The following is a 27,479-nucleotide window of genomic DNA, read 5'->3' as shown; positions in this document are numbered from 1 at the left end:
TATTTTCCTAAAAAGTTGTTTGGCTAGAGCTGGACCATTAAGATATGGAGATATGGGATAGGGACTTCCCTGGTGGTCCAGTGGTTAAGACTCCACGCCCCACTGCAGGGGGCCGCACAGGTTCGATCCCTGGTGGGGGAACTAAGATCCCTCATGCCACATGGCACAGCCAAAAGAAAAAAAAAAAGATACGGGATAAATACGATTAAAGACAATGAAAATGGCATAAAATTTATTAACACACATTAAGTTCTAGAAAACATCTACTTCCAAAATAAAACTGATTTGGTAGTTATATTCTTTCATTTTCACAAGTCTTAGCAAAATGCTTAAAATCCTGGCCTATCCACAAATACTGAAATCCTTCAAGGACAGTTTCCTGGTCTGTCCATGTGCTGAATGAGGGTAAGATATTTTCTTCCTAAACTGCCACATGAACCCTCTCTATATTCCCACATGAACAGGAATCATTTGGTCTTCTGTTAAGGGGAGTAAATTGAGCCACACATTTATAAGAAAAGAGAACACTTAAAACATGTGTGGGCAAAAAAGTTCCCAAAACTGTAGTCTTCTGGAATTAGAGGTGAGGTAATTAACGTGTAAAGCCGAATAAACACCCAGTTCCAAAAGACATCTTTCCAAAGAAACTTTACTACCTCTAACTAGTATTATGAAACCACCACCAACCCCCCCGCCCCAGCCAAAAAAAAAAAAAAAAAAAATCAAAGTTACTGCATCAAACACTTTATTGTCCATGAAAAATACTTGAACATCATACTGGAATGTCTAACGCATAGAGTACTGAGCACCAATTACTAATCAGGAGGGCCTCATAGGTGCAAGGGCAACGAGTAACCCAGAAAAGCGGGTGACCACACAAGTAGTAAGCTCTCCATGGATTAAAAATTAAAAGAATTTCACATTCTCTCCAAAGTGTACTTGCCCAGTGTCTGGCACACAGATATTACAATATGACAATTTGCTTCTCTATTTTTGAGCACCCAAGTTTATTATAGGGGATTACACATGCAAATAACAGAATTTGGCCCCAAGTACAGTCAAGGGAGAACACTCAGCCACCAAATGTGCTGATCTCACACTGAAAAAGGTTGAAAAACACTGCAGGTGTGATCTGAACACAAGGATAAGACTAGCTCAATTACTGGGTGATGTGGATTTATATGCTACTTATGTAGACTTTTCTTTTTAAACAAAAAGGACAATTCTGAAATAAAAACTGGCAACTTATGCCAAATAACTGTTTGCCTGAAAAAAATATGAAATCCTGTTATAATTCAGAAAATAATGCAAACAATTTTAATTTAATCTAGGTACAGGTACTTTATTTACAAATATTTAGATTAATAGCATTTTGTTACATCAAATGAAGAGTACAGCAGTCTGAATAGCTCCTGTCACAAAAACAATTAAGACCCACTGTAACTAACTTTGGGAAATCAGGGCACTGCACCTAAACAAGCCACAGTCTTTAGTTTGTGATTGCTACCTTATATCCCAATGGGTGGTTTGTTTGTTTTGTTTTTATAAATATATACACACACCAGCAGGTCATGGTCCCTGGGCAAGTCCCTTGTGATGCAACAGTGTAAGCAAAATGGATCACTGTTAAGTCTTTAACAGAATACACTGATCTACTTCAGGTATCTTGTTTTTTAAAAAGTTAAACAAAGACAGAAAGGTGAGTCCACAAATTAACCAAATCCTATTTTCTGCACATTCCAGTTTTGGCTTTTATTTAACACTGACTATACAATACTCTGGTACTACCACATGTTTACAACCCAGAAAGCTGTATTTTTGACGTTAGTGTCTGTAAATAGGGATTTAAAATGTGTATTTTAAACACAACAGTTGAGCTGAGAGTGCATTGTATATAATATACTGAGGTTTACCTATCCTACTTCAAATAACTTCTCAGTTCCCAGCCTGAACCATAAACTCAATTAGAAATCAATCAACAGAAGTAAAGAGCTTGGTAAAACATAAGTTTGCTTTCTAAAGAAATAAAAGATTGTTTCCCTTGCAATACAGTATTCTGTCAGTGGCCAAACCACCTAGTGCAAAGTAATAACTTACTTTGTATCAGCACAAATATTGGAACACCGTTAGAAACACTTTCCCTTTTACAAAACAGTTTATGCCAACATGACATAAAATAGCCCCTCATACTAAGAACACGGGGGATATCTTAGATTATTTCACTGTAGTGTTAAAAATGCACAATTTAAAATCCCTTAACAGCAGACCTGCAGTTCTGGCTGTCTGGTTCAGAATCTCACCATTCCAAGAAGATACAGGTATAAAAGCTTAAAATGTGCAATAATAAACCCAGCCTTTTTTCTTTTTCTATATAGTAAGGCAAGAAATGCAGCCTGTAATGCAAAACGTTTACAAAAAGAGAAAAGCAGGTTAGCACATTATTGATTGCACAAGAACAGTTAAGAAAATCAGCAGGTAAGCCACAGTGCAAAGATGGAACAGAATCTACTAGTGTTAATCCTCTCACGCCAGGAGCTCCTTCCAGCGTCATGTCCCCAAACTGCCAGCACCAAAGGGTGGAGCCAGTATATCCTGTGAACTGCAGTTGTGTCTATTTCTTTATGTGAAATGGAAGGGAGTAACATAGTCACATATAGGTCATACTGTACAAACTGGTATTTTATACTGTTCCAATGCCAGTAATCAATTTATTTTCTTCATTAAAATAATATACACAGAATGTATTGTTAGTTCGGTTCCTTCAAATTTTATACATATTTACTTTCTGCTAAAGAGAAAAAGATAAAATGGTGTAAAAAAAAAAGGATAAAGCTATTAATTACGCACAAGAGAAAAGATAAATGGATATTTTCCCTGTGCAAGGCTAAGACAGAAGCAAACCGCCTCAAGAAAAATGCCACCCACACAACAGGGAATTTATCCAACAAAAACAAAAGGCTTTAAAGGACCCCTTCTCTATCATCAGAAGTCACTTCACAGCAATAAACTTATGGGTTATAACAGACATACCTGAACAGTTAAAAATGGGAAGAAAGGCTTAAGATATCATCAAATTAAACCGTACAATGAGACAAAGCCTTGCCAAAAAGAGGGAGGGGTAAAACTCAAGTCCAGCATCAGTGCTCAGTTTAAATCATGTATTGGTGACATACCTATCACGAGGACAATCAAGGGGGGAAAAAAGTCTAGATTTACCATGCAGAAGAGATTTATTACTCTACTTGCCTTTGATAACCTGATTACATCTAGTTGTTTAGCAGTTTAGTATTGTGTTAAACTGTTTTTACAACAGAGTTGTTTTTTCTTTTTAATTAAACCCAGTAAGATGTACAGAAGACAATGAGGCAGCAAGTAAAAAGTACTGCTTCCAACAGACAGAGGTGAAAGGTCAAATGAGAGCCACGGCAAAGAGGTCACTAGCAGCCACAGCCTTCTCTCTGGGGTTGGGGTTCACTGGTTAGCCGGCCTCCCTGTGGGGCTGAAGGTTTGTGTTGTACGCCAGACTCGGCAGCATTCAGATCCAAGCTTCCATCCTGAATGTTCTGATAGATTTTCTTGGCAGCCTCAAGGAAAGCATCTTCTACGTTCTCTCCCCTAAGAGGCAATTGACAACTTTATTGGCGAACCACAGCTTTCTACAACAGATAGGACATGATACACTGACCTTTTGCTAACCTTTAATCAACTGGCATGATGTCTTCGACTCAGCCACTATCATCTAATAAGGGACTACCAGAAGACTGAGCTAAGAGAACAACATGGGAAAATATTTCCTGTGGAAAGCATATAAACAATACAGCTCTTTCTACAAATCCTATGTGAAACTATGTGCTCTAATCATTAAAATGCTATATATTAATATATAACAATAATTAAGACAGGCCATTATAGTGGGTATTCCAAACAGAAATGAAGTTATCTCCAAACATATGCAGAACAGTATTCCAGGATTTGTATGGTCTGATTAGCCAAGCATGAACTGTACTGTTCTTATCATGCTTAGCCATGTTCACACTTGAGTTCATCTCCCTTAGGACTAACAGTACAGATGAGGCTAAACAAAAAGGGGCTCACTTTTCACCACTGCAAGGAATTTTTGGCTTAATAAATGAAGAACTATGGCAGCAGTGCTGGGGTTCAATAATGAACATGGAATAACAATTAGAAAATGTTAATTATGCTTCTGATTATTCTTAGACATTGAATATTTCCTTAAGTCATGCTTTTTACTATAAGAAGAAGCATTAAATCAACAGGTTGACCAACCTTGAGTCCAAGATGCCAAATTCAACCTTGGTTGTAAAAGTCAAACACTTCTGAAATGTTAACACAATTTCATTTATTAACCTGGCTTACCAACGGGTATACGCAAGGTATAATATTTTAGGGAAAATAACAAAAAACATTATTTTGAAATGTGAAACAGGAAGCAAAGGGATGTCTGCTGACTGTTTTCCCTGCCATAAGCATTACACATTTATATATTATACATTACATGTATATACATTATACATTTTTTAATGTATGGTTCTACTTTGAGAAATTTGAATGTAATTTAAAATCATCTACTAATTTTAGCCATACTTACGTTTTTGCACTTGCTTCAAGGAACAATAAGCCTAAAAATAAAATTCAGACTATGAAGGATATTTCGAATTAACTTTCACAAGGACACTCTCTTCAGTAACATCTGAATAAAAGTTTCCCAACAGCTTTCAGTACTCCTTCTATAGTATTTTATTAAAGGCTATATGAGTTTGAGATGGAGGGAATCTTTACATTTGTCATTAAATAACTCTACTGCCCTCAAATATTTCAAACACATTTTGTTATTTCCTCATTCTTAGATTTGAGCAGTTTGTATTTTTAAAAAACTGTCAAATAATCTGCATTGTCAAAATCCCACCTACCCCTAGAAATTCTCCCATGTGTGACCCAAAAAAGCCATTAAAAATCTTAAAAGAAACCCACCATTTTCTTCAGCAAACTGTTTGGCTTCTTCATATGTAACATCTCTCTGTGCCTCCAAATCTGCTTTATTTCCTATGAGAATTATTACCTAGTTTGTGACCAAAAGAAAGACATCTTAAAACGAAAGAAACCATTTAAATCACACATGAAAATTCTGAAATCTAAAAATCTTGAAGAAAAAACAAGTGGGTCTAAAAAGGAAACGAAATACTAGCAATTATCCATCAGACAGAACTACAGAATCATGAAGGTATTAGTATGAAGAGGGATGTCAGCAATGACCTAGGCCAGGAGTTGACAAACTCTGCGAAGGGCAAAAAGTATATATTTCAGGTTTCTGGTCACTTTGCATATACTTCTTTTTTGACTTTTTTCTTTTTAAACAACCCTATAAACATGTAAAAACCAGTCTCAGCTCTCAAGCCATTTAAAAACAAAACAGTCGTGTTTTGTTTGTGTGTGCCTGAAACACATCTGGTCTAGGCCAAAGATTATGATTTATCTGAGTAAGACTACTAAGGGTCCATGGACAAGCTCCAGGGTATCTGTGAATATACTGAAATTAAGCACAAAATGCTGTAAACAAGGACATTCCCTGGAAGAGAAGGTTTGTGGCTTTCATCATATTTTCACCTGGGACCCTCAGAAAACTTTACAACTACTAGTTCAACTTCTCAGGCTACAAGTAAGGAATACTCAAATAAGGACTTGTCAAAGGTCACTCAGTGAGTAGTGGTAGGTGGACATTAGAAGTCAGGTAGAAAATCCAAACTGTGACCATCAAAAACTGTCCTCCCCTACACTATCCCTAGGCTGGACTAAGTTTGTAGCAACTGATAACAAACAAATGACTGTGTATCCATGATAGAGGACAGTGGGGGTGGGAGGACGTATATGCAGTGGGTTCAAATTCAAGGCAAAATATTACACACCTGTACCAACTCTGGAGCCATTTATACCAGTGAAGTTAGGCTGAAGTTAAAGGCTGCTCTGAAAAGCTCTAAGAAAAACACGTGCAGCCTTGGGAAACAGGGCTTCGGCCTTTACTGGAATGAGCCGGGGGATAAACTGTCTCTTCCTATGTATTTTTTGACACCAACTGGCAACTCCCCCCATCCCCCTGCTTTTCCCCTTCAAAAAAGATGTGGTAATCCAGATACAGATACTTTAGAAATGGACGGTTTCAACTAAAAGGGATTTCCACCATTAACTCTTTTTCATGTGAAATTTCAGGCCCTGGCTGACCTACTTTCAAAAAATGCTGTCCATGAAGTATAATCATTTTGACCCGAATGTAAACCTTCAGCAAGTGAGCATTCTTCAATCAGTGTGGACAAGTGCCCACTGAGGAGAGAAAGAAGTTTTCATATATAGTCCACTAGTCTTCTAAAGAATAAGGCAATAACACTTAAAAAAGGAAATCAATTTTTCAAAAAATATCAAAGTTGGTCAAGTCACGATGGCTTAGTAGTACAGGGCCATTACGACACAGGTGCTCAAAGCAAGAAATGTTTGCTTAATGGAAACACTGCCTGCTCTCCACTCCTTAAGAATTCCCAGGGCTTCCCTGGTGGCGCAGTGGTTCAGAGTCCGCCTGCCGATGCAGGGGACACGAGTTCATGCCCCGGTCCGGGAGGATCCCACATGCCGCGGAGCAGCTGGGCCCGTGAGCCATGGCCACTGAGCCTGCGCATCCGGAGCCTGTGCTCCACAACGGGAGAGGCCACAACAGTGAGAGGCCCGTGTACCACAAAAAAAAAAAAGAAGAATTTCCAAAATGCTTCCCATCATCATGAAAGGGGAGGCATAAAGTGGCATGCTAACAAGACAGAGGTACAAAATATACCACCAACAAAATGAGAAAGTATTTAACTTCCACACAAATCAAAGGCAACGTTACAGAAAACGTAACATTTGCACTGGACCTTAAGAGATTTTCTTTTTTCTAAAGATCCGGTAAGATTTTAAGAGGCATAAATGAGGCAGGAAGGACACGGCTAATTTTTTTATTACACTCCTCTAAGGACCCTGTACAATAAGTTGTTTTCTTGCTGTTTTTAATATTTTACCAATACCTGAACATAACTATAGAACCACAAAAGCTTACAGAAGAGTAGAGGGGTCCTATATACCCTTCACCAAGCTTCCCCAATAGTAGCATCTTACATACTTACTGTACACTCTCAAAATGAGGAAAACTGACATTGGTACAATCTAGAGTCCTTACTCAGATTTCACCAGTTTTACAGGTTCTGGAGTGTGTATAGTTCTATGCAATTTTATTGCAGGTATAGATTTGTGTCATCACCATCAGGATACAGAACTGTTCCATCACTTCAAAGAAACTGCTCTGTGCTGCCCTCTTTATAGTCAACTCACACTAACACCTTTCACCCCCATCGCTAACCCCTGACAACCACGAATCTGTTCTCCATCTCAATAATTTTATCTTTTTGAGAATGTCTTATATAAATGGAATCATACAGTATGTCATCTTTTGGGACTGACTTTTTCATTCAGCACAATGCCCAAAATCTATCTAATGTGCTGCATTTATCTACAGTTCATTCCTTTGTATGGCTGGGGAGTATTCCATAGTATGGACGTACCAGATTGTTTCACCATTTACGTGTTGATGGCCATCTAGGTTGCTTCCAGTTTTTGGTTATTGCAAATAAAGCTGCTGATGAACATTCATCTATAGATTTTTATGTATACCTACAGAGGGTTTAATGTGATAATGGAAAGTTCCAGACACAGTCCCTGGCATAATAGGCAAACCATGTTAACTGACTATCAATATAATTAAATTGCTGTTCCCTGACGAAAGCCAATCTTACCACTGATTACATATTTACTAAACCAGGGCACTGCCAGGTGCTGGGGTACAAAGCTAAGTGAGACACAGGCCTTACTCTCAAAAAGCTCAGAGTCAGTCACAGATCTGTGCTTTTCCTCACTTGTTCCTGGAATACCCTCAACAGAATCTACTGAAACCTTTTTACCCCTCAAGTCCCAGCTCAAACAACACCTCCTCTGTAAAGCTGGTTTCTCCAGATGGCACTGCTCATACTGGGTCCTCACCACCACCACCAAGTAACTCTATTTCTAACCCATATTCCACTCTGCTTTTCAGTATAATTATCTGTATACCCACAGGTAATCTCCCTGCTAGACTATAACCCTTTATGGGCTAAGGACCCACAGTCATTTTTGTATATTGCAGAGTCTGGCATGGTGGCATGAATATCTCAATAAATAAGTATCTTCTCAGACTGGCTAATTTTTTAACGCATGCAGAACTCATTTTTAATTGAAATTTTACTGAGACTTACATGCAGTTGTAAGAAATACAGAGATTCCCTAGTACATTTTGCCTAGTTTCCTCCAATGGTAACATTTTATGAAACTAATGCAGATTAAAGTGATAGTTTCAGATTTCAGAGTCTCCACCTGACATGAGATCACCACCCAACTCGTAACTTTCATTTTTTTTAACCACAAACATGAACAAACACCAAGTATAAGACACAAAACCTGGCATAATCCATATTTGAAAAGAACGTTTTTTCCTCAATTAATTTCAGAATAAAGATTCTCTCATTCTTAGTACCCAAATACAAAAAAAGCCCACTTAGCAAATGGCTTTCCTTTCTGGGTCAACTTAGATCTTAAGTTTTCTGTATAATAGATGTCATTTAACTTACAGTATTTGGATTGGTGAGATTCCTTGCATCTGTCAACCAGCTGCTTAAGTGATTATATGTACTTCTTCTGCAAAAATTAAAGTTTACATTTGTGACTGCCACAGATGCCATTTCAACAGAAAAAAAGAAACTTCAACAAATATTTTAAATATACACTTTAATCAACAGATCCTAAAGAAGTATTTTTGATTTGACTAGATTGTTACACTAAAGTACAACTGTGGAATGCAAACATATACTTTTCAAAAATCTAGAAAAACCTATTATTTTTAAATAAATAACTCGATAGCCAGCAACTTTGCTAATTACTTACACATCAGGAGTAAATTTTTTACATTTAAAAGAACATCCATAAACAGACCAATAAGCAAGCAAGGAATAACTTTAAAAAACTGATGGAAAACAATTCTAAACTCAGAGTTTTAAAAATTGGCTTTAAAAAGACATTTAAGGGCTTCCCTGGTGGCGCAGTGGTTGACAGTCCGCCTGCCGATGCAGGGGACCCGGGTTCGTGCCCCGGTCCGGGAAGATCCCACATGCCGTGGAGCGGCTGGGCCCATGAGCCATGGCCTCTAGGCCTGCGCGTCCGGAGCCTGTGCTCCGCAACAGGAGAGGCCACAGCAGTGAGAGGCCCACGTACAGCAAAAAAAAAAAAAAAAAAAGACATTTAATACATTTGACTCGAAACTGAAATCCCCAGGTATATCAGACAGTGAGTTTATCCTAACTCTGTACTCTTATTTACCAGCAGCTAAATCATTTGGGGATTCAGACTGCCTTATTTCTCCATTTTCTCTAATCCAAGAGTTTAAAAACTTATAGGCTCCTTCGCACTAGCCAGGTAGGATCTAAGATAATAAACAAATCCAAATAATTTACAACAATATACAGAGTATATACTATTACTATTAGTTAGACTTTACCAAAAAGGTCCAAATTTTAAAAAATTTGTAGGTTAAAAATATTTCTGACTTCTACAGACTCACAGAACATTAATCTATCTTACTCATTTATCAGGTGAGGAAACAGAAGCCCATAAAGATTTTAATGATTTCAGAGCTGCGCGTAGAACCCTGTACACACACTGTGTCCTTGAAGTGTTTCGAGTTCAGCCTTGTGAATATATTCCATGATCTCCAGCTGCCAGTGCTCATATAAAATCTGATATTCGAAACCCTTAATCCTTTCCCAGTGAGAAGTGGAAAGAATTCCTTACTCAGACTCTTTTTTCTGTGCTATATTACATTATACACAAATCACCACCTAAATGTCAAAAAAAAAGTCACATAAAAACTTTTTTCCCAATGCTTTAAAATTTTCTAAGCAAACAATGGTCAAATATAATTCTTAAAAAGCACAAGCCTTGGGACTTCCCTGGTGGCGCAGTGGTTTTAAGACTCTGCCTGCCAATGCAGGGGACACCGGGTTAGAGCCCTGGTCCGGGAAGATCCCACATGCCGCAGAGCAACTAAGCCCGTGGGCCACAACTACTGAGCCCACGTGCCACAACTACTGAAGCCCACGCGCCTAGAGCCTGTGCTCCACAACAAGAGAAGCCACTGCAATGAGAAGCCTGCGCGCCACAACGAAGAGTAGCCCCTGCTTGCCCCAACTAGAAAAAGCCCGTGTGCAGCAACGAACACGCAATGCAGCCTAAAATAAATGAATACTTTTTTTTTTTAAAAAGCACAAGCCTTATCCCTCTTTAATACTTGTAGTACTAGCATACCTTGCTTTTACCCGACACATCTATCTTGCTTTGTGCACAAAACCGTATACAACACAAGTCCAAAGATACTTATACTGAGTTAGATCAAGTTTTAAATGTCAAAGCTGGCGGCAAGAGTGGATTACAAACTGCCAACACTTTGGTAAACAGAAAAATCTACACATCCTTTGTAAGCAGTATCAAGATCACGTAAACTGAATCACTTACATGTACATAACTTCTGCTAATGCTTTTGGTAACTGTCTCATACTAATTTAAAATTCACCAACATACTTTCAAATCTATAGATATAATATCTCTCTATATATTGACCCAAATACGCATTAACTGGTGTTACTACTGCTAAAAAAAAAAAAAAGGTGCTAAAAGATTCCCTAAATTTGGTGTGATGTTAGATATGATATAGCAAACAATTGATATAGCCAAATAAACGACCATGATAAACTAGGATGTCAATTTAGGCAAGTACCCTGTGACAATGAAGAGTTAATGCTAATGGGCTTGCCTGGTGGCGCAGTGGTTAAGAATGTGCCTGCCAATTCAGGGGACACAGGTTCGAGCCCTGGTCTGGGAAGATCCCACATGCCGCGGAGCAACTAAGCCCGTGCGCCACAACTACTGGGCCTGTGCTCTAGAGCCCATGAGCCACAACTACTGAGCCCATATGCTGCAACTACTGAAGCTCACGCACCTGGAGCCCGTGCTCTACAACAAGAGAAGCCACCGCAATGAGATGCCCGCACACTGCAACGAAGAGTAGCCCCCACTCACCGCAACTAGAGAAAGCCCACGTGCAGCAACAAATACCCAACGCAGCCAAAAATAAATAAATAAAAAATTTAAAAAGTGTTAAAGCAGAGAATTTTAAGTTTGCAAGATGTCAATGATTAATAATAGGAAAAAAGGGGAAAAAATCAGTGTCATAGCTGCCACATCAATGTTGCTATGAAGTATCACTTTAACAAGAAAAAGTACCCATCTAAAACCTGAAGTACTGTTTTTTTTCAGTAACAGTTTTTTTTTTTTTTTTTTTTTTTTTTTTTTTTTGCGTTACGCGGGCCTCTCACCGCTGTGGCCTCTCCCGTTGCGGAGCACAGGCTCCGGACACACAGGCTCCGCGGCCATGGCTCGCGGGCCCAGCCGCTCCGCGGCATGTGGGATCTTCCGGGATCGGGGCACGAACCCGTGTCCCCTGCATCGGCAGGCGGACTCTCAACCACTGCGCCACCAGGGAAGCCCTCAGTAACAGTTTTATTGGGATATAACGAATATCACAAAGCTCATCCTGTTAAAGTATACAATATAGTGGTTTTTAATATATTCATAAATTTGTGGCATGATCATCACTCTAATTCTATAACATTTCATCACTCCTAAAAAGAAACTCTATACCCCTTAGCACTTACTCCTCATCCCCTGGCAATCCACTTTCTGTCTTTATAAATTGGCCCATTCCAGGTATTTCATATAAATGGAATCATACAACATGTGACTGTATGTGTCTGGCTTCTTTCACTTAGTAAAATGTTTTCTAGGTTCACCCCTTTATAGTATGTATCAATGTTTCCTTCCTTTTAATGGCTGAATTATATTCCACTATATGGATATACCACACTTGTTTATCCATTTGTCAGATGATGGGCATTTGGGCTGCTTCTAGCAAAGTACTTTTGATGACTTGAATAGACACAAATTTTCTCAAAAGTAGTTACTATGCTTAAAAGCAAGATATATACACGTATCAAATGATCTTAAACTTATACAATCTTCTATGTTGACTGTATCTCAATAGGCTGGAATTAAAAAAGCACACACAGAGAAAGCAAAACAAACTACAACACTATAGATAGATAAACTTAAGCACACATCACAGTATTTATATTTTATTAATAATGAATGCAGGGCTTCCCTGGTGGCACAGTGGTTAAGAATCCTCCTGCCAACACAGGGGACACAGGTTCGAGCCCTGGTCCAGGAAGATCCCCCGTGCACTACAACTACTGAAGCCCATGTGCCTAGAGCCCATGCTCTGCAAAAAGAGAAGCCACCACGAAGAGAAGCCTGCACACCGCAATGAAGACTAGCCCCCGCTCGCCGCAACGAGAGAAAGCCCACGTGCAGCAATGAAGACCCAACGCAGCCAAAAAAAAAATAAATAAATAAATAAAATTTTTTAAAATAAAATAATGAATGCAGTTTTCAATTATGCAAAGTCTTCAGGAATGTATCTCTCATAAAAGGATGTCTGTACAGATGGACAGGTTCTTTAACAGTCTTCCCACAAAACTATTTACCAATTGTCTGGCTCCAGTGAAGAGCATTAAGGCTGTTTCACTCTGTTTTGCCCTGAGACCACCCAATTCTAGAATTTAGTAAAACTTCAAGCACTATAATTATAATCATCCACTATTTTTATTCTAAGGCAGCATTTTCCAAAGGGTGTTCCTCAATAAAATAACCTTAGAAAACACCAAATTAAACAAACTTAAAGAGTTCCTTTACTACAGAACTTCTCAAGGTCCTATAATATGCTAATGTGACTCTTCAAGAGGAAACAGTGTAAAGCATTTCCCAAAAGGAAATAACTTGAAAGTCTATCACTTGGTCCCACTCACCAATTCCTACCCCCCCCCAAAAAGTAAGACAAGAGTCACACTAATTTAGACTGGCACTTTGCATTAACATTAAAGGTGATCCAGTTCATTTTCTAGCTTATAGTAGATAAACGGCACAGAGTTTAATGAAGTGGCATAGTATTCCAAAGTCAAACATTCAGGATCCAGTTTTGTTAGTTTGTATCAATTGCTTTGAGTTTCCAGAAACAGAGTTGAAATAAATTTAATCTTGCTAAATGAAGTATCATGAGCTACTTCAATCCATTTTAGGACAAAAAAGAATTTAAGTAAATAAACAATAAAATACTTCAGATGCAAGTATGAGAACTTTTTATAATCTACCATGGTGGGTTAGCAAAACTACTTAATTCCTTGCTTGACCTTATTTTGAAAAGGTGTGGGGACTTCCCTGGTGGCGCAGTGGTTAAGAACCCACCTGCCAATGCAGGGGACACAGATTCGATCCCTGGTCCGGGAAGACCCACATGCCGCAGAGCAACTAAGCCCATGCGCCACAACTACTGAGCCTGCAAGCCACAACTACTGAAGCCCGCACCCCTAGAGCCCGTGCTCCACAAGAAGATAAGCCTCTGCAATGAGAAGCCCGCGCACCGCAACAAAGAGTAGCCCCTGGTCACGGCAACTAGAGAAAGCCCGTGCGCAGCAACGAAGACCCAATGCAGCCAAAAATAAATAACTAGAGGCTGAATAGAGTAACTCCTCAAGATCTGCTTGCTTTCTACTGAAGTGAAAATATGTGGTGTAAAATATTATTTCACCTCAAATAATTCAACTGATACTGCTTTTCAAAACAGTATTCTTTCACTCGCTCCACCAGCATCTCCTGAAGTTTTTCTTCAGTCATACTCACTTTCAGAAAGGGAAATCAACATGTTATATCAAGTGTTACACATGGCAATTTAGAGAAAAATCCATAAAACCCAAATAAGCTCATTTACAGACACGCAATTACAAACTATAGAACGCCTAAATCGATAAAAAAAGAAACCGCACTGCCTAAAATAGATTTCTTTTTTCAAGTATGAAGGTTGAAAATTATTAATCTCTTACCTAGTGATATCATACACCATAAGTGCTCCCGCAGCTCCTCTGTAGTAGCTTCGTGTGACAGCCCTAAACCTCTCCTGTCCTGCTGTATCCCAAATCTGCAGTTTGATTTTTTGGCCACTAACTTCAATTATTCTTGTACCAAATTCAACACCAATTGTATGAGGACAGTCAGCCATAACTGTTAGGGAGGAAAAGAAACAGAACATTCCAACTTGCAGAAATCTTCAAATTAAGACCAGTGGGAAAATAATCCACTAGTAAATCAAATGACTTATTAATGCTTGTAGGCTATAAACAGACTAAAGCTTGCACTAAAAAAAAAAAAAAAAAAATTAGCAAAAACCCAGAAGTAAGGAGTCACAGAGATGTGATTGGAACAAGGGTCAGCAAACTTCTGTAAAGAACCAAATAATAAGACTTCCCTGGAAATTCCACTGGTTAAGACTCCGTCCTTCCACTGCAGGGGGTGAGGGTTCGATCCCTGGTTGGAGAAGATCCTACATGCCAGGGAAGATCCCGCATGCCGCACTGTGCGGCCAAAAAAAAAAGAACCAAATAAGTATTTTAAATTCTGTAGGCCAAAAAATCTCTGTCACAAGGACTGCATTCTGCTGAAGCACAAGAGCAGCCATAGACAATACGTAAAAAATGGGCATGGTTGCATTCCAATAAAACTTTATTTCTAAAAACAGCCAGTGACTGGATTTGGCCCACAGGTTACTGTTTGCTGACCTTTGGACAAAAAGAATCTGCTAATGAAAAATAAAGATTTTAATAAACTCTTCATAATACCAACATTATACTATTTAGCCTTCTGACAATTCTTACATACAACAAATCAATCAATGGTTTTAGGACTCTAGTTTTTGGTCAAACAAATATTTATCTTGTAAAATGTTATCAATATCTCACAGAAAGTCACCATGTTTAATATATATTTATAATTATATATTGTCAAGTTATATACGTCTAATCCAACAGAACAATTTTATTAGTCTTTTCCTTATAATTAGGCCACTGAAAACCTAAACCCACTATTATTCTCTTCTACAGTACACACAGACTGCTGGACACTTCATAAAATGTTACATTAAGCCAAAAAATGCCATAGAAATGATTTCAACTACTGGAAACAATTTCAACTATATTTAGCCTATCGGTTACATAAAATAAAATGCCCCCTCCCTCTACCACCCAAGACAGAGTAGTAAGTACACTTTGAATCTTAACCAGTCATGAATGTAGAAAGAATTCCATCTTAAATATTTCCAATCTATTATTATTTAGTTATTAGCAAATGATGTATGAACAAATTTCCCCCAATAAGATAATTTCTATAATGGAAAGTCAGAGAACAAGAAAAAGATTACTTAAATTTGACACTGTAATATTTTTTTATTTTTTATAGTATACATTTTTAAAATTTCAGTTTATATCATCAAAAAAATCTAAACAAGTCAATCAAGTTATTTATGGCATAAAAAGTCAACACTCTATACATACAGGTATATTTCATTTTGTCTGCACCTATTAAAAAGAAAATCACTTCCTAAAGACAAAAGTGCATATATAGGGAAAGGTTATATTTAATTGCACAGAGTACACTGAAAATGACACTTTTTAAAAGGTAGGAAAGTGACAATAAAGAATTTACTAATGTTTTATCTTACATATTGAACTTACACTTTTTTTCTGTAAATTGATGAAGCAAGCAAGATTTTCCTACTCCCATGTCCCCTGTTTAAAAAAAAAGTTTCAAGTGGTAATTTTATTTCTCAATTTTATAACTCTTTATAATTTTATACTCTTCAATGATTGCTATACCCCTTTTATCATATCACATCACAAACTTCTGGGGCACTTAAAAAAGTTTTATTTCCATAATTTATAATGAGTTCAAAAGATCCTAAAGGTCAGTTTTCACTGTGATATATAAATTGACTATTCCCAGCCTTCACCAGTGACAGAATCTGGTTATGAATTATGTTAATAAATAGACACCAGCTGGCAAAAGCTTTTTAACAGAGAAACATAGTATTTTTTACTTTGAACTATTTCAACTTTTTTTGTTTTTTTCCCTTAACCCATGCAAAAAAGCCAGAAACTCCTAGGAGTGACCAAAAGGGCAGCATATAACAAGTAGAAATAATAAGTTTGGGAAGGTTGATTCACTAGATCCCATCTTATCTCGTATTTCTTGTAGAATTCCACAAAAGAATGTACATCACATGAAAATCGTAACAGAAGAGATATCATCTCTAACTGTACTAACAGCAATTTAACCTTTGATGAAGGAAGCATTACAATACAGTCACATAAGCTCAACATTAAACCAAACTGTTCTAATATGAATTAACAGAATACTATGTATACTTTCAACTGTGTTCTTAAAACTGTATCTGGATAAACAGCATTGTCTTAATTTGAGCTGAATCTCAAAACTTATTACGAGAAAAACCACCATTATATTTTATGTATCTTACACAATTACTCTGAATCTTTATCAACTGTTGGAATCCAGGGGGCTCTGAGAGCTTTCATGTTATTTCTGGAATGTATCAGCACTCCTACGAAGTTAGTCTCATTCCCAGTATTAACAAACTTTCAGGTAGCCCTCAAGAAAAACCAACATCACTTCAAAGGTACCCAGCTTTGTACTACAGAAGTACCCAGGGTCACAAAGCAAAAGGTACATCATTGGTACAAAAATAAACCTTATCAAAGGAGCTTTAATTTTGCAGTGAGAAAGAAAATCCTTCACTTCTTCTGGAGTACTACATTAAGTATTAGCATATAAATATTTTGCATTTTAACCTTCTTTGGAGAACAAGAGTATAAGTTAAATAAACTTACCAATAATAATATATTTAAAGATGTAAGAGTAGTTGTATGGTGCAGTTGCCATTGTGGCACTAAAAACAAAGAAAACTGTGTTACTTCAGAAAAAAAGTATACACAAGTCACCCAAGCTGTGTATCCTTTACAGATATATAAAATAAAGCACAGTGATTATAAACAAAATGTTGGTTACAGTATCAGAGCAAAACTGCATTTTCCAAAATGATCAAATTCACTTAGATGAACACGCTTTAACGTTCTCATGTATTATCCCCAGAAATATAAGAACATATATAAAAACAATTCCAATATTCCACTTTAGGAAATACCCAATAAGAAATGCTACTCTGAAAAATTTCAAACAAGAAAATCTTCATAAATTTAAGTTAAATAGTATCATCATTATAAACAGTCCTCCTCCCCTATTAAGGTCTCCATCCCTGTTAACTGATCAAGTGAATACTGATGACCTATTTGTTTGGAACTCTTTGATTTTACAATAGAATGTTATAAAAACTAACCACCAACTTATAAACACAAAATAACCTTTTTACTCTACCTGAAATTATCAATTAGCATAGCATCCAAAGAAAGAGTAATCATATTATTTCTAAACCAAATAAATGTCAGAATTAGAACCAAATGAAACTGTTGTTCTTATAGGTTTTTTAAAAAAAGTCAATTATTGACAATTTCATATAGCTCAACCTAATATAGGATTTGAAGATTAACAATATACCAAATGCCTGCTATATATTATTCTAGGAGCTAAGAGAAATAATGGCATATTGTGGTTGTAAAATTTGGAAGTTTGTTTATTAGAAGGTATTCTTAAAGATCACAGCCCATTTCTTACCCTCAGAGAAGACTTAACCTAAAGAATTCTAATTTATCTTCTACTTTTAATAACTTAAAAAAAACTCTCCAATTTATTCAAACAAACGCCTTGAATGTGTCAGACACTGTGCTAGGTGCTAGAGAAATAAGAGGTGAATTCTAATGCTGGTAATAACTTACAATAAATTTTATTCCCCAATAAAAGTGAAAGAAAAAAATTTATTCTCAAAGCAGTTTTCAGGGAATTCTCTGGTGGTCCAGTGGTTAGGACTGCACGCTTTCACTGCCAAGGGTCGGGATTCGATCCCTGGTTGGGGAACTAAGATCCCACAAGCCACACGGTGTAGCCAAAAAGCAATTTTCAGCTTAAGATAAAAATTCTTCATAAATATGAAGGTTTAACCCTATTTTTAAAAAAGTTTATTTCCAGTATTTTTTTAATCTCGATTTTACTGTTTTGGCCAACTGTCGCATACACAAGCCATTCACTTATTATGATTGGGGAAACTCATTTACTGAAATTAACACCTTACTGTATGTCATATTTCAAATAAAATTTCTAAGTAACTAATAAAATTTAACCTGTAGAAAAAGTACATATTTAGAATAAGTGAATTATTGTTACCAGGGAAGAGGAAGTTGTCAATTACAGTAAATTATTAGATAATCATTTCACACAGTATAGTCTTCCCACTTAGCTGTATGAACTACATTCAACAAAAGTGGGACATGATGTAACACACTTATAATCAGTCACATCACAGAAAACTCCCTTAACCAGTTCTTTCAGGAAAGAGTTTCTAGTTAAAGTAACTCTGATTCTGAACGTCATACTAATTTCATTCCCTTTTTCCAGAAATAATGAACTTGGTCCTGAGGCTCAAACTGGTCTGTATTATCTACTACATCTCTGAACCAGATCCTAAACACAAGGAAAAAAAAAATCTCTCACAATAAAAATGATATTTAAAGGTTATTAATTTCTTCTTGGGCTGCATTTCTCTCAGGTTCTTCTCAACTAATTCTTTTTTTTTTTTTTTTTTTTGCGGTACAGGGGCCTCTCACTGTTCTGGCCTCTCCAGTTGCAGAGCACAGGCTCCGGACACGCAGGCTCAGCAGCCATGGCTCACGGGCCCAGCCACTCCACGGCATGTGGGATCTTCCCCGACCGGGGCACGAACCCGTGTCCCCTGCATTGGCAGGCGGACTCTCAACCACTGCACCACCAGGGAAGCCCCTCATCTAATTCATTTTTAACTCCTCTTTTAACTTCTTTTTCCCTATTCAAACTTGGGGGAAGGTAATTAGTCACCTTTAAATTACTGTTACTCTCAAGCTCTCCCTCTTCTGATTTTCCTATTTCTTTTCTCTCTTCTAACTGAACATTGTAGCTGTACTTTGCTTCCCTTCGTTTTATGCTAAAACTGTGGCCTCTAACAATCCCAGTTTCTACTTGAAATGCTCTAAAGGCTAATCATGAAATTATAAACCAATTCTAGTTGTACTAATTTGTGTATTGCTAATTATCACACAAGCATTAATTAATTAAATATCTACTGAGATGACTAATTTTGAATTTTTTTAAAATTTCCAAGCATTAATTATTATAAACTATTTCCAAATAGAAGAGAATGATCCCTGTTTCAAACTGAATACCAGCACCCTGTCTCCACCTCACTACACAATTTTCTGGTCAAGTTTCTTAAAAATTACAATAAAAATCCTAAAAGCAGAGTTAAAGGAGAACTACTCAAACTTACTAATTTCCGTAGATAGGAAAGCAAAAATATCTAGCACTGTAGCCACTAACACAACAAGTCCTCTTTTTATTATTCTAAGGTAAGATACTAGTTAGGTTTAAATAGACTCCCATAGTTTATTGACAGCGTTCACTCAAAACTACGTATTTGCAGTAGAATCATGTTCAAGTGGCACCTTTTAACTATTAATTATGCTTAATACTGCTTTAACTAAGGATTTCTCAATCTCATTTCTTGAACATGAAACATACCAATGTTAAGGTGAGGAATATATTTTTAACTAGCTTTTGGAAGGGAGAAAAAAGTTTTTCCCCTATTACTTAAGTGTGCTTCTGCTTTACTTACTTTGAGAACTCAAAAAGTGAAAAAAAAAATGTGGTATTGGGAGAGCAAGAAATGTTGGTTGAGTTCAAACACTCTGAAAACATGAGTCCACTCAACACTACAATATCCACTAATTTTTAAATCTTGGTAATATTCTGTAATTTGTGCACAGCAGATGTGTGATTGGTGTGATTAAAATGCACCTTCTTACATGTTTTACAAAAATCATTTGAATAAAATTCACATATAAATAAGATCTCCTTTAACACCTTTTTCTTAAAGACAAGAAGCAGACAAGTCATTAAATATGTGATGAACAATTTGTAAACTAGTAACAAACACAATTGTTATAGTCACCATTTATTGGGCACTTAACATATGCCAGGCAATGTGCTGAATACTTTACATGCTATTTCATTTAATCCTCACTACTACCTTTATATAAAATGGTGACTATTATCCTCATTTCACAGGTAAGACTCAACAGGTAAGTAATATGCTCACGTCACAGAGCTAAGTGGTCAAGTCTATACTGAACCTACAACTGTTCTGACTGCAGAAAACCCTCTCTTAATCACTATATTATCTGGCCTCCTCCACAGCTGAGATGCACCATAAAACCCTACAGCGGTACTTTGGGACACAAATCTTTCTCAGTTCACTCACTTGGTTCTAACTTAATATTGTGAATAGGCGTTATTAAATAACTACATTCAGAGGATGCACTATGATCAGGATTTGCAGATATGGATAAGTGATAATACTAGTAACAACGATTCATATTATATCTACTTACAAAGAAGTTTCTGAAGGGAACTAACATTTGTTGAGAGTAAACCATGTGAGGATGTGCACTACTTTTCCCTATATTGTCTTGTATAATTCTTACTCATGTCTACAACTCTGCAGAGTCATTACCATTATGTCCACGGAAAAACTGAAGGAATTGAGGTTTGGGGAAATTCACTGATTTGGTTGGTTTACAAAGTTAGCAAATAGCAGAGCTGGAACCTGAACCCAAACCTGACTCCAAAGAACATGATTTTCTCTATCTAAAGTAGCTCATTAAAAACATATATACGTAGGTTGATAAAATAAAAGCAAAAAATCAAAATCAGAGAAAGATGGAGGTTAATTAATACTCAAAGTTCAGGTAATAGTTTTACTATCAGTCCATGTAAAATTTAGTCCTAAACTTCCTGGTTGTCGAGAAGAATGTTTACCAAACGCATATTAAACACTACTATTATTCTGTGGCCCCATTTAAATACTAACTGCCTAATGATGCTGTAACAAAGGATTTCTCAACCTCATCTCGTGAACATGAAACATATACCACTGTTAAGGTGAGAAATATATTTAAAATGGGGTATGCTATTGAATGAAACTCTGCAGCGTGCTTTTTTCACTTAACAATATCATGGATCTATTTCCAGGCCAATACATATAGATGTAAATGGTTACTAAATGCACATTAAACACTAATCATTGCTGGGCCAAAACAGTATCACATAGTCTCCATATACGGCATCAGACACCTTTCCAAATAAAACTATACATATAAATGACTAATTTTGAAATGTGCAGATACAGATGTGAAGGTAGGTACTTTCATATACTCTGCTTGTGGGAATCTGAAGTGTCACAATACTTTGGGGAAGTAATCAGTATATTTTAATATTTAAAAAACAACCCGGGCTTCCCTGGTGGTGCAGTGGTTGGGAGTCCGCCTGCCGATGCTGGGGACACGGGTTCGTGCCCCAGTCCGGGAGGATCCCGCGTGCCGTGGAGCGGCTGGGCCTGTAAGCTATGGCCGCTGAACCTGCGCGTCCGGAGCCTGTGCCCCGCAGCGGGAGAGGCCACAACGGTGAGAGGCCCGCGTACCGCAAAAAAAAAAAAAACAACCCAAATTACCCTTTGGCCAAGAAACCCACTTAGAAGTAGTCTACAGGGCTTCCCTGTTGGTGCAGTGGTTAAGAATCTGCCTGCCAACGCAAGGGACATGGGTTCGAGCCCTGGCCCGGGAAGATCCCACATGCCGCGGAGCAACTAAGCCCATACGCCACAACTACTGAGCATGAGCTCTAGAGCCTGCAAGCCACAGCTACTGAGCCCACATGCCACAGCTACTGAAGCTTGCTCGCCTAGAGTCCGTGCTCCACAAGAGAAGCCACGACAATGAGAAGCCTGCGCACTGCAGCAAAGAGTAGCCCCCGCTCACCGCAACCAGAGAAAGCCCGCGCACAGCAACGAAGACCCAACACAGCCAAAAATATAAATAAATAAATAAATAAATTTATTTTTAAAAAAGTAGTCTACAGAAACAAAAGCATCAGTCCATAATTTACAGGTGCAAGTGCATTTAATGCAGCATTTTTACAGCAAAAAACTGGAAACAATCTACACACGTGTCAACAGGGAAATGACTAAAGTACATCTGTACTATGAAATAATATAAATCTAGTTTAAAAACCATTTAGATATAAGTATTAACCTGGAAATATATCCATGATTTTAAGTGAAAAAGAGCATGCTGCAGAGTTTTATGATAGCATATCCCATTTTTAAACACATACACACTCAATCCTATATGCATATACTATGGAAGGATATACACCAAGCTGTGAAAAATTAATACACAGATTGAGAGAGAAAAAAGGAATATTATTAACTTTCTTTATATATCCCTGTGAGGACACTATAAGTATGTACTATATTCATTAGTAATATTCTAAAATATTAAAAGTAGAGAAAAAAAGACAAATATTTTTTAAGCATTTTTATATATAATTCTAATACAAAACAAGAACAAACAAAAAATCCCAGTCATAATACTTCCAACATTACTTCCACATTTACCAATAATATGGGGAACATCATATGAAGTGACTCGTGATTAGACTCAAAAAACAAACAGGAGGGCTTCCCTGGTGGCACAGTGGTTGAGAGTCCGCCTGCCGATGCAGGGGACACGGGTTCGTGCCCCGGTCCGGGAAGATCCCACATGCCGCGGAGCGGCTGGGCCCGTGAGCCATGGCCGCTGAACCTGCGCGTCCGGAGCCTGTGCTCCGCAACAGGAGAGGCCACAACAGTGAGAGGTCCGCGTACCGCAAAAAAAAAAAAAAAACAAAAAACAGGAGAATTCCCTGGCAGTCTAGTGGTGGGGACTCTGTGCTTTCACAGCCGAGAGCCCAGATTCAATCCCTAGTTGGGGTACTAAGATCCCACAAGCCCCGGGGTGCAGACAAAAAAAAAAAAAAACCCAACACACAAACAGAAAACACCCCAATAATGGAGGGTATATTTTCATTTTCTTATGGTTTGACTGCTTGCTGTGTTAACTTATGCACTTGTCTGACTAATCCTTTCACAACTGTTACACAGCTATTTTATTCCACTCTTAGAACATAAGATGTTACTGTGTAATTTTTACGTAACTGATTCAAGACAACACAGGAAAAAAGCAACCCCCTGAATAAAAATATTCCCGGTGATTTAAATTCTTATCCTTATTGTTAAAATTAAGTGGTTTTTTTTTTACATGAAAAACACTGTTAAAAGCACCTGAGCCAGGATAAACTGCGTTTGTGATTCCAATATAAAAAAATTTTTAAATTATCTACTAGGCACAAAGCCTTATGCTAGGCTTTGACAATACAGTAATGAAATTATACAATACAGTAATGAAATACATTACAATACAGTAATGAAATAAAGGGGTCCCCCTCCCTTCACGGAACTCAAGAAGAGAAGCATTTTGGTGGGCTTACAAGCCCACTAAAGTGGAATGCTACTTGACTTGTCAGTTAAGTGGACACAAAACTTTGGGAGTTAATCTACTAAACTAATCTAATCAAAATGTATGCTCAATTTCCTTTCCTCAACACTAATGCAACCTCTGAAAATAACCCGCTCATTTCTGAGACGCAGTTTAAAAATCACCTCACTTTTGACAAGATATTTAAAGTCACACTTTTATATAAATTAATAATGTGATAAGAAAAAACCAGATTTCTCTTGTATCACGAGAAAGACAAAATTTTCCACCTAATTATGACAGCATGCTGTGAATAGGAAATAAAGTACTTTACTATTGTACCTCTGTCCACAGAAGGAAAGTACTTAGGAGGAAAACAAAACAAAACTAAAACCCTGCACTTACCGTTGGAGTTAAAAGGATTAGCAATAAGTGAAAAATTTACTGATGAAATGATGTCTGAGACTTCCTTCAAAATAATTTGGTAGATGGAAAAGAATCTAAAAAAGAGTGGATATATGTATATGTATAAATGATTCACTTCACTGTACAGAGGAAACTAACACAACACTAAATCAACTATACCCCAATAAAAATCAAAACAACAACAAAAAACAACAACAACAAAAAGTAATTTGGTGGAGAGGTACAGTTGTATATAGATGAAAGGAGACTGATCACTGATGACACTGGCTGATGGGTATATGAAGGCTCAATATACTACTCTACTTTGTATATGTTTAAAATTGTCTAGAAAAAATAGTTTCTTAAAATAATAGTATCTTTGATACCTCTATATGTACACTGCTGACTCCCGGCATGCCCAGCATTTTTAATCACATAAAAATGTTTCATGCTTTTTTAAAACAATGAAACATCTCTCAATAGCCCTAGTTTTAAAATATCTTATTTGCTTTAACCCAAAGTTTCCTCTAATTGTACAATATCTTACTGAGATTATGCAAAGGTGTTTAACACTGATAATAATCAGTTGTAAAAACACTCCACATTCTGTTGCATAGCTGAAGTATGCAACAACTATAAAGTGTAACATGAAATATAAAAAACAAAATTTTTAAAATGTAGCTTTAATTCCAAGGAATTTTTTAGGTTATTAATATCTAAAGGTTTTACTTCTTTACAACAACTGCCATTTACTGAGTGCCTATTATATGCCAGCTACTTTATAAGCAATCTCTAATTCTAAAAACTAACTCATTTTACAGATAAGGAAACCAGCTCAGAGAGGAGATATACCCATGGTCATATACTACTAAAGGGAAAGCTAAGATTAAGGCCCAGGTCTAACTCTACAGCTCTCTAAAGCCATGCTCCTCGCAATCAACAAATATTAAACACCCACTACGTGCCTGGCACTGTTAGAGACAACGGGGCACTTACCATATTCCAAGCAATGTGCTAAGGGTTTTAAGCCCCATTTAATCTTCACAACAACTCTAAATTGTAGGTGCAGTTATCCCGTGAACAGATAAGGACACTTAGTCCGAGAAGTAACTTAAGGTCACTTAACTAGGAAGTGGCAGTACGGGCGTGGGAACCCTCCAAACTCCTAACCATTACATGTCTCAAAAGCATGACCAAGTAAATGGGTGTAAGCAGAAATCTGAAGAAACGTTTGGGGAAGTCTTGGGGGGTGGGCGAGTGGGAGCTGGGTTATTGCAAGGTCAGATTTGTCCTCAATAACCACCCCTAAGTAAAAGGCAGTTGTGACAGTAATGGAACCGAGCGGTAAACTTTGCAAGAGTCCAAATCTGGACTCTGACACTTGCTGTGGGACCACCAGGAACGCATTTGCTCTCTGCGAACCCCAGTTTCTCCTTCAAATATAAAATGGAAATCTTGCTATCTCTCCTCTGGGGTGGTGAAAATGAGGACTGGCAGTGTAGTGGCCGACACGACGGACTCTGGGTTCTAAAGGAGTAATCAGCTGTTGTTACCCAAATGCAAACATAGCAAAAAAGGAATTAAGCTGTAGCTACACTTTAAATGGTCCTGTCTGTAACCCTGGCCTAACCTGAGTTTGCCTGTACCATCATTAACCAGCCACATCACACCTTCAAGCCTCAGTTTCCTCACTTGGGAAATGGAGAAACTCTACTTACCCCCCAGGGCCCCGTGAAGCAAGATAAACCTGCGGGAAGACACCTAAATCCGTGTTTCGCACACGGTGAAGTGCAAACCACCGGAACACGCTTCTTCCGCCTTCTTTTCTTAAATTCTAGAAAGGCCAAAACTTTTTGTCTTCGTTATTTCTAGATGCTAGCTAACATCGGGGTCTTAGAGGATCTTAGAGTCTTAGAGATCTGTGATCTGTAAGGTCACAGACCTTACAGGGCTTCACCCAAACCAGAACCTCGGACGCCCAGACCCCTGCCCAGCCCGAGTCCAAGAGAGCCTACCCACACCGACAAGGACGCCGGAGACGGTCCAAGAGGCCGGCGGGGCTGCGGGCTGCTGCGTTTTGTGCTCGGGGCCGGACGCGGCCTATGGGCCGGGGAACGCCACGTCCGGGGCTCGTGAGCTGCAGAGCGGCGCGGCCCGCGTGGACAAACCCGGCGGGGGAGGTCGGCGGCCGCCGAGAGCCGCGACAAGGAGACGGGGCCCGCGGGAGGTGCGAGTCGGCCCAGGCCGGCTGAGGAGGCGGAGAAGGCGAGGCCGAACACACCCTTGCCCACGCCGCGCCCCGGAGCCCTCGACTGGGCGGGGAGGACCGGAGCTTCGGCGGGCACCGCGTGGGGACACCCTCGCCCCCGCATGGACTCCTGTCAGGCCGCCGCGGCGCCCACCGCCGACTCCGGGCTCGCCGCGGCCTGACACGGCCCACCCTGCGACGCCCCTCGCCCGCGCCCCGGGCCCGCCGTCGTCCCCACCCCCGGCCCGGGGAGAGCCCGGCGAGGAGGCCCCGGCCCCCCGGACACTGCGGAAGGCCTGGGTTACCTGAGGGGTTGCTGGTGGCTGGGCAGCTTTCCGGGAGTGAGGGGGGCGTCAGGACGAGGAAGAGGAGGGCGGGCGCAGCAGGAGGGGGGCGGGGGCGGTCGGCCGAGGCGCCGGCAAGCAGCGGGCAGGCCGAGAAGCTGCAGACGCACTGGCGGCAGTAGCGGTGGCAGCGGCGACGCTCCTGCGGCTCCCTCAGGGTCTTCCTCGGGCACGTCCAAGATGGCGGCGCTCCCTGCACAGGGTTTCCTGTCACCCTCGCAATGGGCCGGACCACAAAAGAAGGGGGGAGGAGGATGCGCACGCAGCTGGAGAAGCCCGGAAGAGTGTGGCCGTGGCCCGGCCTGCTGGCCACGCCCCTTCCTCAGTCCTCCCCTCTGGACTCGTCGCAACGCCGCCGAACCCGCCCCTCTGGTCCTCGCGCCCGAAGGGGCGGAGGAAAGCGCTTATGCGCAAGCGCAGTTGCGCGTCCTCGCCTCCTGTGGGAAGTTACTGCGCAGGTGTCGGTAGGACGCTGAGGTACGTCTGGGTCCTGCAGCGCTAGGGTTGTAACTATGGGGACTTTTTACTATTTTTAATGCTAGCAGCTACCACTTACTGGAGGCTTACCTTACACCGACCACTGTGCTAAGCACACATTTACTGAATTCATTCAACATGTATGTATCAAGCGATTCGTACCTAACGGTGAACACGGCACCTAGGTCCCTGTCCAACAACCTCAGGAGGTACATATCTCCATTTTATTGATGGTGAAACTGAGGCTCAGATTGATCAAGTCACCTGTCCAAAATCATGCAGCTAGGAAGTGGCACTTTCTGCCCTATGTTTCACCTCTGTCCCTTACAACCTCCCTTTGGGGGGTGACTTTGATGGGAGGAGAGAAATTGTGAT

At 39.1% G+C, this 27,479-nt stretch overlaps 1 protein-coding gene across 2 annotated transcripts; it reads right to left on the bottom strand.

Moving 5' to 3' along the window:
- Window positions 1-1,315: 1,315 nt before the first annotated feature.
- Window positions 1,316-26,865, bottom strand: RAB14 (RAB14, member RAS oncogene family). Of its 2 annotated transcripts, XM_082630259.1 has the most exons (9): window positions 26,589-26,865; window positions 24,036-24,130; window positions 16,968-17,026; window positions 15,798-15,851; window positions 14,115-14,292; window positions 8,700-8,766; window positions 4,993-5,080; window positions 4,610-4,640; window positions 1,316-3,615 (listed from the first exon to the last, which is right to left on the bottom strand). In XM_082630259.1, the coding sequence occupies exons 3-9, from the start codon at window positions 17,017-17,019 to the stop codon at window positions 3,438-3,440; spliced, it is 648 nt and encodes a 215-aa protein (XP_082486385.1). In that variant the 5' UTR covers window positions 17,020-17,026; window positions 24,036-24,130; window positions 26,589-26,865; the 3' UTR covers window positions 1,316-3,437. The 2 variants fall into 2 exon arrangements, with proteins under 2 accessions (XP_082486385.1, XP_082486384.1); XM_082630258.1 differs by lacking the exon at window positions 24,036-24,130.
- Between the last annotated feature and the right edge of the window lie 614 nt (window positions 26,866-27,479).

The sequence above is a fragment of the Mesoplodon mirus genome, assembly GCF_964341445.2.
Source record: "Mesoplodon mirus genome assembly, chromosome: 1".
Taxonomy (NCBI): Eukaryota; Metazoa; Chordata; class Mammalia; order Artiodactyla; family Ziphiidae; genus Mesoplodon; species Mesoplodon mirus.
This window is presented reverse-complemented; position numbering and strand designations above follow the sequence as displayed.